Source organism: Nannobrachium achirus, assembly GCF_963921795.1.
Source record: "Nannobrachium achirus genome assembly, chromosome: 21".
NCBI lineage: Eukaryota > Metazoa > Chordata > Actinopteri > Myctophiformes > Myctophidae > Nannobrachium > Nannobrachium achirus.
In genome coordinates, this window is record NC_137828.1 from 27927129 (window position 1) to 27940725 (window position 13597).

The 13597-nt window shown below is 39.7% G+C and overlaps 1 protein-coding gene across 1 annotated transcript in view; it reads left to right on the forward strand.

The window, feature by feature from the left end:
- The window catches only part of LOC308307179 (contactin-associated protein-like 2), a gene marked incomplete at its 5' end in the record, with an annotated part of 419567 nt that extends 406266 nt beyond the window's left edge, over positions 1-13301 (forward strand). The window contains 2 exons of the mRNA XM_080752350.1: positions 11435-11506; positions 12664-13301. Coding sequence (XP_080608476.1) covers positions 11435-11506; positions 12664-12863 — 272 coding nt within the window. The 3' untranslated portion in view covers positions 12864-13301. The remainder of the gene's footprint in view (positions 1-11434; positions 11507-12663) is intronic.
- Positions 13302-13597: the final 296 nt, after the last annotated feature.

A 13597-nucleotide genomic window follows, 5' to 3' on the forward strand; every position in this document is an offset into this window, starting at 1 on the left:
ACCACATACACGTTTCCCGAGAAGGACATTAAACAGAGCTGTATGTCATCTATAATGAAGTATTTTAGTGCAGTGTTAGTGTGACAGTGTTAGTGTGACAGTGTTAGTGTGACAGTGTTAGTGTGACAGTGTTTAGTGTGACAGTGTTTAGTGTGACAGTGCTAGTGTGACAGTGTTAGTGTGACAGTGTTAGTGTGACAGTGTTAGTGTGACAGTGTTAGTGTGACAGTGTTAGTGTGACAGTGTTAGTGTGACAGTGTTTAGTGTGACAGTGTTAGTGTGACAGTGTTAGTGTGACAGTGTTAGTGTGACAGTGTTTAGTGTGACAGTGTTAGTGTGACAGTGTTAGTGTGACAGTGTTAGTGTGACAGTGTTTAGTGTGACAGTGTTAGTGTGACAGTGTTAGTGTGACAGTGTTAGTGTGACAGTGTTAGTGTGACAGTGCTACTGTGACAGTGTTAGTGTGACAGTGCTAGTGTGACAGTGTTAGTGTGACAGTGTTAGTGTGACAGTGTTAGTGTGACAGTGTTAGTGTGACAGTGTTAGTGTGACAGTGCTAGTGTGACAGTGTTAGTGTGACAGTGTTAGTGTGACAGTGTTAGTGTGACAGTGTTAGTGTGACAGTGTTTAGTGTGACAGTGTTTGAAATGCTGCCCTGGGCATTTCTAATCCAGACGTTTTCATCCAGTCAGTACTCATATTTTCTACTTGAGTACTGCAATTTAGAATACTCTGTTACAAGTAAAAGTCCGGAATCAAAAATGTACTTGAGTAAAAGTACAAAGGTATTGGTATCAAAATGTACTTAAAGTACAAAAAGTAGAAAGTACTCGTTATGCAGAATGTCCGATTTCACAAGTTTTCAAATGTATAAGATGTACTGTATAAATGTTTTGAAAATAGCAGATCTATCAGCTCACAATGCTTCACATCGCAACACATTGTGAGCTTGTAGATCGGCTATTTCCAAATAGCCAAAGTATACTGTAGCCTACTGTATATACGGCTGAAGTTAATGTAGAGTATGTTTTGTAACAATAATCAAAATCTGAAGTAACTTAGTAAAATTTCCAATAATTGTAGTGGAGTAAAAGTACAATGTTTGCCTCTGAGATGTAGTGGAGTAGAAGTAAAAGTACCTAAAAATACAAAAGAAAAGTACTTAAAGGTGTATTCAGTGATAATGAATGTGGCCGGGGGTCATCTTGTCACATATAATGTTCTCGTTTTGATCATTAGACCCAATCACTAAATATTGGTAGGCCTACGTCTCCAGCTTCAGGATATGTATGATACTGATTTAGTACGAGACTGTGGCATTTTATGAGTTCAGTAATTTACAGTCTAGGCATTTAGCAGACGTTCTTAATTCAGAGCGACTGTGGTTCTCAAAACTTTTATTTTGACCATCATAACTAAACATCATAACATAACTACGGCCATACTCCCCTGATTAGTCGAGAACTGGCTGGCCACCTCTGAAAACGGAATTTAGCTATCCTCGCAACACAGGCCATGGTGGAAGTCCTTATATGGTCAGCACACATTCTAGTGAGGAGAATGAATGGAAAATGAACCAATTATGTTTTTATTTGGATGAAATACAAGTACTTGAGTAAATTAACTTTACACCACTGCAAAATGAGGACGATTGGTTTTCTGTTACTGTGCTCCACATGATTGACGTGCTGGAAAAAAAGCATACGTTGTCTACATTAACTCATTTTGTGCTCCAGACATGAACGGGTTAAAATGTCCAGCGTGCCTCTCGCAGGGTCCGTCCGCGGCCATTCTCTTATTTTGAGGGCCAGAAGTCGATTACGCAAACATTTCCAGTTTGACGTCATGACGTCATTCACCGGAAGTGGTCATCTCCCCATGTGGTTGGATTAATGGCGGATCGTTCCCTTTGTTATTATGTTATTGTAGCGAGAAATGGGTTAAAAATGGGTTAAAACCACTGGGCCAATATAAAGCAGGGGTGTTCGAAGGGGGTCCTCAGAGTTACTACAGGGGGTCCTCCAAATGTTTGTGTGATAGAAACTTTTTTTCAACTTTTTTATATTAACCACTTGAACCCTGAAGTCCATATTCTGAGGACTATTATGTAGAGGGGAAAAAAGAGTGAAAGGTCAAGTTTATTAAGTATTGACGGTTCAAGTGGTTAAATATCTGAAAACACAAATTGACATGAACCCAAAATACACTGATGATTGTGCTGTCAAACAATGAAACTATATGGAATCTATGGAAAGGTTGTGGGAGTCCCTGCTTCATCTCTCTCTCTCATCCAAGGGGTCCTTGGCCTGAAAACATTGAAGACCCCTGATTTAAAGTGTTAACAGTCGCCCTAGCGCACTCACAGTGAAGTGTGACAAACATGTGATTTCCTTTTTCTTTTTCTCTGCCTTGTCTTCGCTGGAGACTCTCTATGTGTGTGCTGTTAATCACACCAACTGCGTTGACATTTTAATTGTCTTCCAAGGAAGGAAGTATTTAACAAATTTAGCTCTACCGACTGAGCTAGCCTGACACGTTGCACATGCAGGCATGAATGCTTCATACTGAGCGAGTGAGCAGCAAAAGGTGTGACCAAATTACAGGAATTGCGGTTGACTACCTGGAGGTAGAGGCACTTATATGACTCCCATAAAGTAGCTTACGATTGTTTTACTTTCAGTTTAGACACTTTCATCCTGGCATTCCTATTTTGGGCATATCGTAAATGCTTTGTCACAACAGTGTGGGTAAAGATGTGATGAAAAGAGAGCTGAGTCAGAAGGCAAAGCTCTCTGTCTACCGAGCAATCCTCGTTCCTACTCAAGGTTCAAGGTTCAAGGTTGTACTTTATTGTTACGTCTTTTGTACAGGTACATAAGAGTAAAATTTGTTTTTGTTTGGCATCCTTCAGTCAATGCAGTCGTATATCAAAGGAAAAAAAAAACAATATAATAACATCAAATCACATCTAAAAATAATAATAATAATAATCTAAAAAGGAGTGCAAAAGGCAAAAAGAGCAACAGGAAAAGAAAAGAGCATCCTCAGATGTACTTGTGCAAAAGGTTTGGCATATTCTATACGCCAACAGCATATTTTTCCAGTAGTTGCTACTGTACTGTACTTAACTTTTGTAAACATCTTCACAGAGTGTTCTATGTGCAACAGATTAATATATTCAACTTCACAGTATGCATTTATGTACAGTAGGTGCAATTCAACTTCACAAGGAGGGAACGTAAGGGGTATGTACAGTAGGTGCAGTTCAACTTCACAAGGAGGGAACGTAAGGGGTTGGGGGCTCACCTATGGTCATGAACAGGGGTGTCGCACCAAATTCTGGGCCCTGGGTACAAGGATTCACTGCGGGCCCCCCATAAATGTTTTTCATAGGGGGAGGAGGTTTACCCATTTAGACAGGGAACACATTATTACACATTATTGTGTGCTTTAACTATATTGAAAAATAGCAGATATACAAGCTCTTCTGCGTGCTTGTAGATCTGCTTTTTTTTTTTAATCGTGCAAATGTGTGCAAGTCTTTGAATATTTCAAATCTTTTTTGAAAAACCTATGTTTCTATGTCAGTGGTGCTCAAACTTTTTCATTTGAAGGACCCCCAAAATGATATGTATTTGGCCACGGACCCCCATCTAAAAATATTTCGTTCCAGGGACCCCCCCAGAAGTAAAATTTGAGTTGTTGTTCGCTTAAAAAATACATATATTCAAACGGGCCAAAATAGACGACGGACCATCCGCTTCCGGTTCACGGCCTCAATGTTAACTGGTCCGCTCAATAATGTGTCCGTGTAGAAACCGATCACGGAGCATTAGTTCCGGCCTATTTTAGTTCCGCTTCGATTAAAAACATTTTTTTAATTAATTTTTATTACATTTACGGGTTCTACGGGCATGGCAGAGAAGGGGTACAAAGGGGTATTTTGAGGGCAGAGTTTGAGTTAAGTGGTCCGCTCAATAATGTGTCCGTGTAGAAACCGATCACGGAGCATTAGTTCCGGCCTATTTTAGTTCCGCTTCGATAAAACATTTTTTTTTTAATTAAAGCTTATTAAATCTCCGGGTTCTACGGGCATGGCAGAGAAGTGGTACAAAGGGGTATTTTTTTGGCAGAGGTTGAGTTAAGGCCCCTCCACCTTGGGCCCTGGTAACTCAGTCCCTCTTTTTCCCACTTGTGACGCCCCTGGTCATGAAGTGTGGGTCATGGCCGGCCTTTCCCTTAGAGATAGGGTGAGAAGTCATCCATTTTAATTTTTTTGAATTATTCATTCTTTATTGCAAAAATAGCTGATCTACACGCTCACAGTGTGTTGCACTCAATGTTGACTCATTGTGGGCTTATATATCTGGTATTTTCACTATTTATCATAAGATAATGTATATAGTGTATGGACCCTAGCACCCTATTCTATGCTGCTCATGGTTGATGATAACACGTTGCTTTTTGTTCTCTCCCTCATGTTTTCCTTTCAACTTTCTTTTCATTTTTTACAGCATTTTAATAGGCTGTTGCAATGTTCTTTCAACATTGGGTCTGTTGTATTGTTTATTGGCCACCTACAGTACAAGTTGAATATATACAACAGGGGTCTTCAACAGGGGGTCCGGGACCCCAAGGGGGTCCTCAGAGTTACTACAGGGGGGCCACCAAATCTTTGTGATAGGATCATTCTTTTAACTCATTCTGTGCGGCTGTGCCTATCCCGAACATGTTCGGGATATGTTCAATCCAAACCATTTTTTTTTTTATTAATTGACTTACCCTGAGCTGCTTGTAGAGTCGTGGGTGGTCCTGGCTCGTCCTACGCTAGCCAGCTAGCCATTTTACATGGTCCGACGATATATTCCATTAAAAATGGTTTAAAATACATTTTTGAGACCCCCAATGTTCACCGAATGTTCAGCGCCGCTTCCGGAACGTAGTCCAGTGTGCCTATCCCGAAGATGTTCGGGATTTTTAATGAAATGAATAAAATGATCCGAGGCCTTCTGAAGCCTGAGCCTAAATTTAAAATCCAGTGGTCCAAATCCTGGGGAAGCCATGCCGGCCGTGAGCCGCGAACGTAGCCGCGAATCGCCGCCGAATCCAATGAAAAACCACATCTTTGGAGGCCCATATATCTGGATTGTGTTTTTAGGGATGTGGCGCGAGGTTTATTTACGGCGAAATCGCCGAAAAATGATCTTTAAAATGACAAAATGGGAATAGCTATTCTGTTAGCATTATCATCCGGGACCTTTCCATGACGTGCACGAACGTGAGCACGCGCGTCACTGCAACGTGAGTCCCCGGATGCTAATGCGCTCGCCTATGGGAGAAAGCCTGGCATTCTTTGGCGCCATCTAGGGGCTGGCACTGGTAGGGTTAACACATACAGTGCCTATCCCGAACATGTTCGGCTTTATTTCAATCCAATACAATTTCTTTTTTATTATTTTACTTACCCTGAGCTGCTTGTAGAGCCGTGGGTGGTACTGGCTCGTCCTACGCTAGCCAGTGAGCCATTTTACATGGTCCGACGATATATTCCATTAAAAATGGTTTAAAATACATTTTTGAGACCCCCAATGTTCACCGAATGTTCAGCGCCGCTTCCGGAACGTAGTCCAGTGTGCCTATCCCGAACAAGTTCGGCTTTTTTAATGAAATGAATAAAATGATCCGAGGCCTTCTGAAGCCTGGGCCTAAATTTTCAATCCAGTGGCCGAGGGCCGGCCGCCCCCCGGCCGGTCGGCCGGGGGGCGTAACGTCGCGAATCACCGCCGAATCCAATGAAAAACCACATCTTTGAAGGGCCATATCTCTGGAATGTGTTTTTAGGGAGGCGGCGCGAGGTTTATTTATGGCGAAATCGCCGAAAAATGATCTTTAAAATGAGAAAATGCTAATAGCTATTGTGTAGCCATTTTCATCCGGGACCTTTCCATGACGTGCACGAACGTGAGCACGCGCGTCACTGCAACGTGAGTACTCGTTGAGAAACAAAGATGGTCAAATTGTGAGTAATGACAATGAAATCATGGATTTAATTGTGGGGCATTTTAAAGAAATGTATTGTGATGATAATGGTTGTTCACTGAACGCAGAGGCCTTCTTATCCGAGGTTAAAAACACTGATGGGGTGTAGTTTCAAACCCTGCTTGGGGATATCACCAGTGCAGAGGTTTTAAATGCGATTTCCCTGTTAAACAGAGGGAAATCAGCAGGTCCAGACGGGCTCCCTGCGGAGCTCTTTCAAGTATTTGCCAGTGACCTCTGTGATATTTTGGCCTCTGCTTTTAATGACGGAATCAAGAAAGGCATGCACGACAGTTTTTATCAGGGCACCATCTCTCTGATCTTTAAAAAAGGTGATGAATATGAATTAAATAATTGGAGACAGATTACCATATCTAACATAGAATATAAGATCTTTGCTAAAATAATAATGATAAGATTAGATAAAGTATTAAATAAAATAATTGAAAAAGAACAAACATGCGCAATTAAAGGACGCGTCATGTGGGACAACCTCCATACGATCAGAGAGATGATATCGGAGTGCCACAGGCCAGGCTTTTTTATTGTTGGGTTTGACCAAAAAAGAGCATTTGATTTTATAAATAGAGAATACTTATGGTGTGTTTTGGAACGTTACGGGTTTCCCCAGGAGTTTATAAAAATAATAAAATTACTATATGCCAAATCTCAGGTGGCGGTTAAAGTGAATGGGAGGATCTCCAATTATATACATATGGGTCAGTGACGTGACGTCCCAAAAAATGTGTTTTTAAAAAAACTTTAAATTGCAGGCATAAAAGTTATTTACTTTTGTTCTACTCACTCTCAACCTTATGGAAATACATTTTGTTTTTAGATATTTTATTGGAATCAGACTTTATTCAGCAGTTTGTTGTACTTGTGCCTAAAATCGTCATATGGTGTGACATGAAAATAATTGTTCATAAAATGAAAATGGAGTACATCTTTCTTAAGTTACTCACTTTATCAAAGTCCTTTATCATAACTAACCAGTGATCCACTATAGTTTTTTGAAAATTAATTATATCTGTATATTTTTTTCATAATCGACACTCTGTGTGAGGCCCATGTTCATGATCTTACAACATATTTTAAATGTATTCTGTCAAAACTTTCTCTAAAATTACACAAATATTTGTGACTCTTCCTGATAATATTCTCTATGTAATCCATAATTTTTTTTTTGGTTTAATCATTAATAAAGGTATGATTTTTCACTATTTGGAATGTCACACCAAATGATTTAGTGTCACACCGTATGATCATATCTTCATGTGTCAAAGCAAACTGTGTTTTAACCTACCTATTAGTGAGTACTGAACTTTACTGATTGATTAAACAATTACCCAGGATAACATGGCCTTAATATTTCTGAACAGGATATTATTGTAGGGCTTTAGATAAGAAAGAATTGTAGTAGTAGATGGATGATGAGGATGTGCACAGGAATGCTACGCACACCTAAGTCTTCTGCCGGCCCACGGCAGAAGGATCCTAAAGAGACAATAAGGCGCATAGCCACACTTGGAGCCAAGGCAACATTTTTATTAACACCAATTAGTGGAAACAGAACTCAGCATTCAGGTAAATTGCTTTTTTCCGAAGTCTCCTGAACTTGAACACAGCATTTTGTGTTGAACAAATGTAATTAGGAATCATGACATTACACCACATCTCCACTAGCTAAAGAGTGCTGGGTTGCCCAACTCCGAAAATAGCTGATCTACAAGCTCTCGCAGCACAACGTGTTGAGAGCTTGTAGATCAGCTATTTTCGCTAGTTTTGTCTTGGGTCCTACCTTAACACTGTCCACTGTCCAGTCCAGTGAGTGAAAGTACAAAAGTATTAGATCAGATTAGATTATACATTTAGACTGTATTGCACATCAGCCAGTCGTATTTGGTGAGGGTAGCAAACCGGCTGCCTTGTTGCGGTTCTGCTATGCCACAGACAACCTCCTGCTCTTCGTGGAAAATGCAGTCTCGCCCCTTTGGCTCCTCTCTCCTTGCTGGGTCATTGTTTAGTTTCTCCCTGTACTTTCTCGTTCTCTCAGCACTTGTCATTTTCCAGCTGACAAAAGAAAATGGAATGTATAGTTTAAGACAAAGAGAAAATATTGTTTAGATTGAAACAATATGTTAAGGTTTCTGTGAAGGGGTTTCTGCTCTGTCTGATGAATTTGAAGTATCACTGAATGAAGCTAAATTACATTTTATGTAAAAATGTTTAAAACAAATGTTTAAATGTACAAAAGAAACATGGAACTTTGTTATTTATTGTTATATCTGTAGTTAAATACAGTATAAATCATATGGTGTGACAATCAAGTCATATGGCGTGACAAGCAGACATGTCACACCATTATGATTAAGTGTCACACCATATTACGTTTTCTGCATTTAGGTTTACCTTGAGGCTACTATGTACACATTAGCATGCTAACAGCATGCTAGCTATAACAAAGCAACCTAGATCTACATGGAAATATGACCAAAACTTCAAATAACTTAAGCTTTTTTTAATGAAAAGGTGTCACACCAACAGACATCCAAAGTGGTGAGTTTGTCAAAGTTTCAACAAGATGGCATTTCATGAAAATGTTAAAATCATAACTCACCTCAGACACCTGTCTTGCAGTTGTGCTGGGAGTGCTGAATAGCCTTACAGAAGAAGGACCTCTCTAGCCAATAGGTGTCCAATAATAATTGCCTGTTTAATTTGTCCAAACTAGTGTCACACCAAATGATTTTGGTTTGGGGGACAAAATGTTTTTGATCAGAAATGACTGAAAACATTATGCTTTGACTTTGAAAATATATAGGCTCACAAATAGACATTTTTTTAGCCTAAATTCATTTTCAAATGATTTTTAGCAATTCTTTTTCTTAGTTTTATTCAAGTTCCCACTTTGAGAAACAAGGTCAGGACAGTCACACCATATGAGTTTTGCCATGTTTGGTTGAAAATTCTGAAGAAATGAGGAATGAAATGTTTTAATCTTGAGTAAGTTCACATAAAGCTTAATGTCCTGCACAATATTCAGAAGGTTTTTGACAAATATATTTTTTATTTATACATGTTTGACACCGAGGACAGCGAAAACGTTACGTCACGTCACCCACCCATATACAGAAAGGTGTGAAGCAGGGCTGCCCGTTAAGTGGAGCGCTCTATGTTCTGGCCATCAGCCCTTTATTAAATAGAATAAAAAACGACAGACGAATAGCAGGTAATTATTTCAATGGTACAGTTGCCAAGGTGTCCGCATACGCGGACGATGTGACCACCTTTATAAAGAACCAAACAGAACTTGATCTCGTCAGAGAGCACTTTCGCCTCTATGAGCAGGCCGCAGGGGCTAAGTTGAATGAGGCCAAAACAGAATGTATTTGGATCGGAGAGGAAAGTGGGAGACCGGGCCTGCTCATGGAGGTGAAAGAGGAAATGAAAATCCTTGGCATCTGTTTCAGTAACAAGGACTATGTTAAAAGAAATTGGGACAGAAAAGTAATTGAAATAAAAGAAGAAGTAGACAAATGGAAAGAAAGAGATACAACCTATAAATCAAGAATTGGTATAATAAAAACCTTTATTCTATCTAAATTATTATTCTTATCAACTATATATCCGCCACCTGAAGTATATATAAAACAAATTAATAGGCTGTGCGTACAGTTGATCTGGGGAAACACCCGAGAGGTTACTAAAAGAACGCTCATGCACAAGAGCACTTTAGAGGGAGGCCTTGGGGCTATGAATGTTGGCATCAAAGTAATGATTGCATTTTGTAAAAACATGGCAACGGGCATTCTGTGGAAAGCACCCTGGGTTGGAGACCCCCTGAAATGGAGTAAACAAAGAGGCAGAGGTAGATCAAAACTACCTTATTATAAAATAGCATATGGTGACTTTATAGATAAATATACTAACTTAAATATTAATTGGGGTACTCAGTCAAATAAAGTAATATATAATATAATAAGTGATTATCTATATGGAGGTCTGGTAGTGTTTAGAGACCAGTCCTTAGAACAAAGTAAAACACTAATAAAGTGCCTAAATAGCGGCCTTGTCACCGGTTATATCAGAGATATGTGTAATGTGGTTAATAATGTGGTTAACCGTGCATGGCCGACTCCCCGTCAGAGGGGTTGTAAAATGGGTCTGTGTCAATACCACAGAATGCCCGGTTCCAGACTGTAAAGAATTTGAGACAATATATCACTTATTGATTGACTGCCCCAGGTCAAGACTTGTCTGGAGCCAAATGTTTGACATGGGAGTCAAGGTGCCCTGCCACAGAGACACTTTATACGCCAATTTTACCTGTGCAAAAGAGAATTTTGATTTATTTTGGCTGTGTATATGTGTTACCATTTATAAACTATGGAAAACAAGATGTAAGATGTCAACGGACAACATCTTTGTGGACTCTGCCACAGTCTTGAGGCAAATAAAAACCGAATTAAGAAAACGAAAAACAATGGACTTGAAAAGAAACCCCCCAAAGCTAAATTGGTCAGTAATTACTTTATAATGTTGTTTTATTTTTTCAAATGTAATGTTATTTTATTTTTCAAATGTAATCCTTAAGCACTGATATTTACTTGCTCTTACTGTTGAAATGATATTTGTTATGGGATATTTTGAATGATTTGTAACGTGTGAAAATTATTTTTGAAATTCTCCTCTATTGTTATTTAACGCCCAGTGAAATGTATTCCTGAATTTGCTCCTTTATTATAATACCCAGTTTGTAAAATGTATTTTTGAAATGCTCCTATCATGTAAAGTTTTGAAATGACATGTAACTTGTGCAAAATTCAATAAAATACTTTGAAAACGCAACGTGAGTCCCCGGATGCTAATACGCTCGCCTATGGGACAAACCCTGGCATTCTTTGGTGCCCTCTAGGGGCTGGCACTGGAAGCGTTAAATGAACAACTTGAACCCTCGCATCCCTATTCTGAGGAGAACTTTAGCCAAAAATAGCAGATCTACAAGCTTGTAGATCAGCTATTTCCGGTCAATAGGTTTGAGGTATAGAGGTAAAAAAAAAGAACAGACCAAGTACAGAGTGAAATGTCAAATTTAATAAAAACACAAATCCAGACTGATGACAGTGCTGTGCTGTCAAACAAGTCTATGCATCTATCTATGAAATCGATCTGCATCACACATTTATACAATATGTAGGGGGGGTCCCTGCTTCATCTCTCTCTCAGCTAAGGGGTCCCTGGCCTGAAAACGTTGAAGACCCCTGATATACAGCATATACAGTACATACTTAATACAAATTAATTAACCTGGGGTGCCTACAATAACCGATTATGTAATTTTGACCTTTCGATCCAAAAAAGTTTATGGTGTATTTCTCTCTCACTCGTTCAGATGCAGTGTTCCCGTTCAACGAGGAAAAGGTGATTCCTGATGGCGTCAACAGGAACTCTGCAATCGTTGGAGGTACAGGGTTGTTAAAGGGATAGTTCACCCCAAACAGTACTTTTTTTTCTATTGATTACTCACCACATGGATACTTGAATTCATGTTTTTATTCGTGTAATATTCCTATAAGCCAATAATTTGATGACCAGCAGTGGTTCCCTATGGAGACAGAGACACAAAGAGTCTCCTCAAATTATTGGCATAGGAATGCGACAAAAACAAAAACATATCCATGAACTCAAGTATCCATAGTTAGGTAAAACAATTCAGTTCCGTGACCATGAGAGCAAAGGTCCGTTTCTCAATGGATTTGTCATCTAGGAGGGTTATTAAACAAATTTGACCGGGGTGTATTTTTTAAAATGGCTGGGAAAATGTTTGACAGCTAGGGTAATTTTCAGTCTCATTCACTTACTATACGCTGGCTATACTATAAAGGAAAAAAATGACTCCCAAAAAATCTGCTTTAAGTGGGATGTGAGGGGTCAAACTAGGGGTTTTTAATTATTCTGAATCCATTGCAAGCATTTGTTTTGCATGAAAAACATTTCTTGGGCTAAAAACGGACCCCAAAAAGACTGTGAAAATTGATGACTCATCACTAAACCATAGTTTTGTTGGCTGTTTTTTAGCCCAAGTAATGTTTTTCATGCAAAACAAATGCTTGCAATGGATTCAGAATAATTAAAAACCCCTAGTTTGACCCCTCACATCCCACTTTTTTTGGGAGTATTTTTTTCCTTAGTATAGTGTATAGGCTAGTAAGTGAATGAGACATTTAAAAAAAGACACCCTGGCCAAATTTGTTTAATAACCCTCCTAGATGACAAATCCATTGAGAAACGGACCTTTGCTCTCCACGGTCACGGAACTGCCATTTTTAACTCTACTAGGGTGAGTAATCGATTGAAAAAAGTCGTTTTGGCGGTTAATGAGGATGCAGCTTGTTCCACATCTGCTGCTGTTGCGACAAGCTCCGTAACTATTTAGTTCGTATTTTATTGGTTTTGGTTACAGGTTGTTAGAGTAGTTACAATGTTAATTTTAAACAACTCTCTCTAAAACCGGTGTAAAAATAGGAGTTTTGCAGATAAGATTACTGAAAGCAGACCATTAAACATTTTCTTTCACCCCTTTGTTTCGTTATGTTTGGTTACCGTCTCTTGCCTCTGCAGGCATCATCGCGGTGGTGATCTTCACCATCCTGTGCACTCTGGTGTTCCTGATTCGCTACATGTTCCGTCATAAAGGCACCTACCACACCAACGAGAACAAGGGCCCCATGGACTCGCGCGAAGAGTCTGCCGACACGGCCATCATCGGCACCGACAACCCAGACACCATCAACGAGTCAAAGAAAGAGTGGTTCATCTAATCGCCGCCTGTGACGACCCAGACACGGTCAACGAATCAAAGAAAGAGTGTTTAGTGTTCAAAGAGTTAATCTAACAGTCAATGTAGGCCAGGGTTCCCCAATTATTTTTCCCCAAGGGCCGAATTATGTCTAGGGTACTAATCCGAGGACCACAACATTGCGGGAGTTGGAGGCGGCGATCCCACTACTCCAGCGACAGTTAAGATATACTAGTGTTTTTGCTGCACTTATACCAACATTACCTGTAAGACTCCCTAATCGGGAGATAAGCGACCGTCAGGTCGCAGCGTGATTTTAGGTCCAAAAATGTGTTAAAAAAATCTGCCTGATGGTGGCGCTATATGGGACAGATCCATGTTGATGAGATGAGTGTAGACATACTGTGTAGCGATTTGTGTGATTTTAGGGCAAAAACTGTAGGAGCAGTGTTCAAAAATGTGTTTTAAAAAATCGGCCTGAAGGTGGCGCTATATGGGACAGATCCATGTTGAAGACATGAGTGTAGACATACCGTCTACCGATTTGCGTGATTTTAGGGCAGAAATTGTAGGAGCTCTGTCCGTAAATGTGTTTTGCAACAACCGGCCTCATGGTGGCGCTAGAAGAGGGGCATGTGAGGAAAGAGGAGATCCATGTTGATGAGATGTGTGTAGACATCTCTTTGTCTCTGGCAGAGCAACGTGGTGAGCAGGCGATTTGGGGTGTCATTTTTATTTTTTTTTCCACTTTTTGGC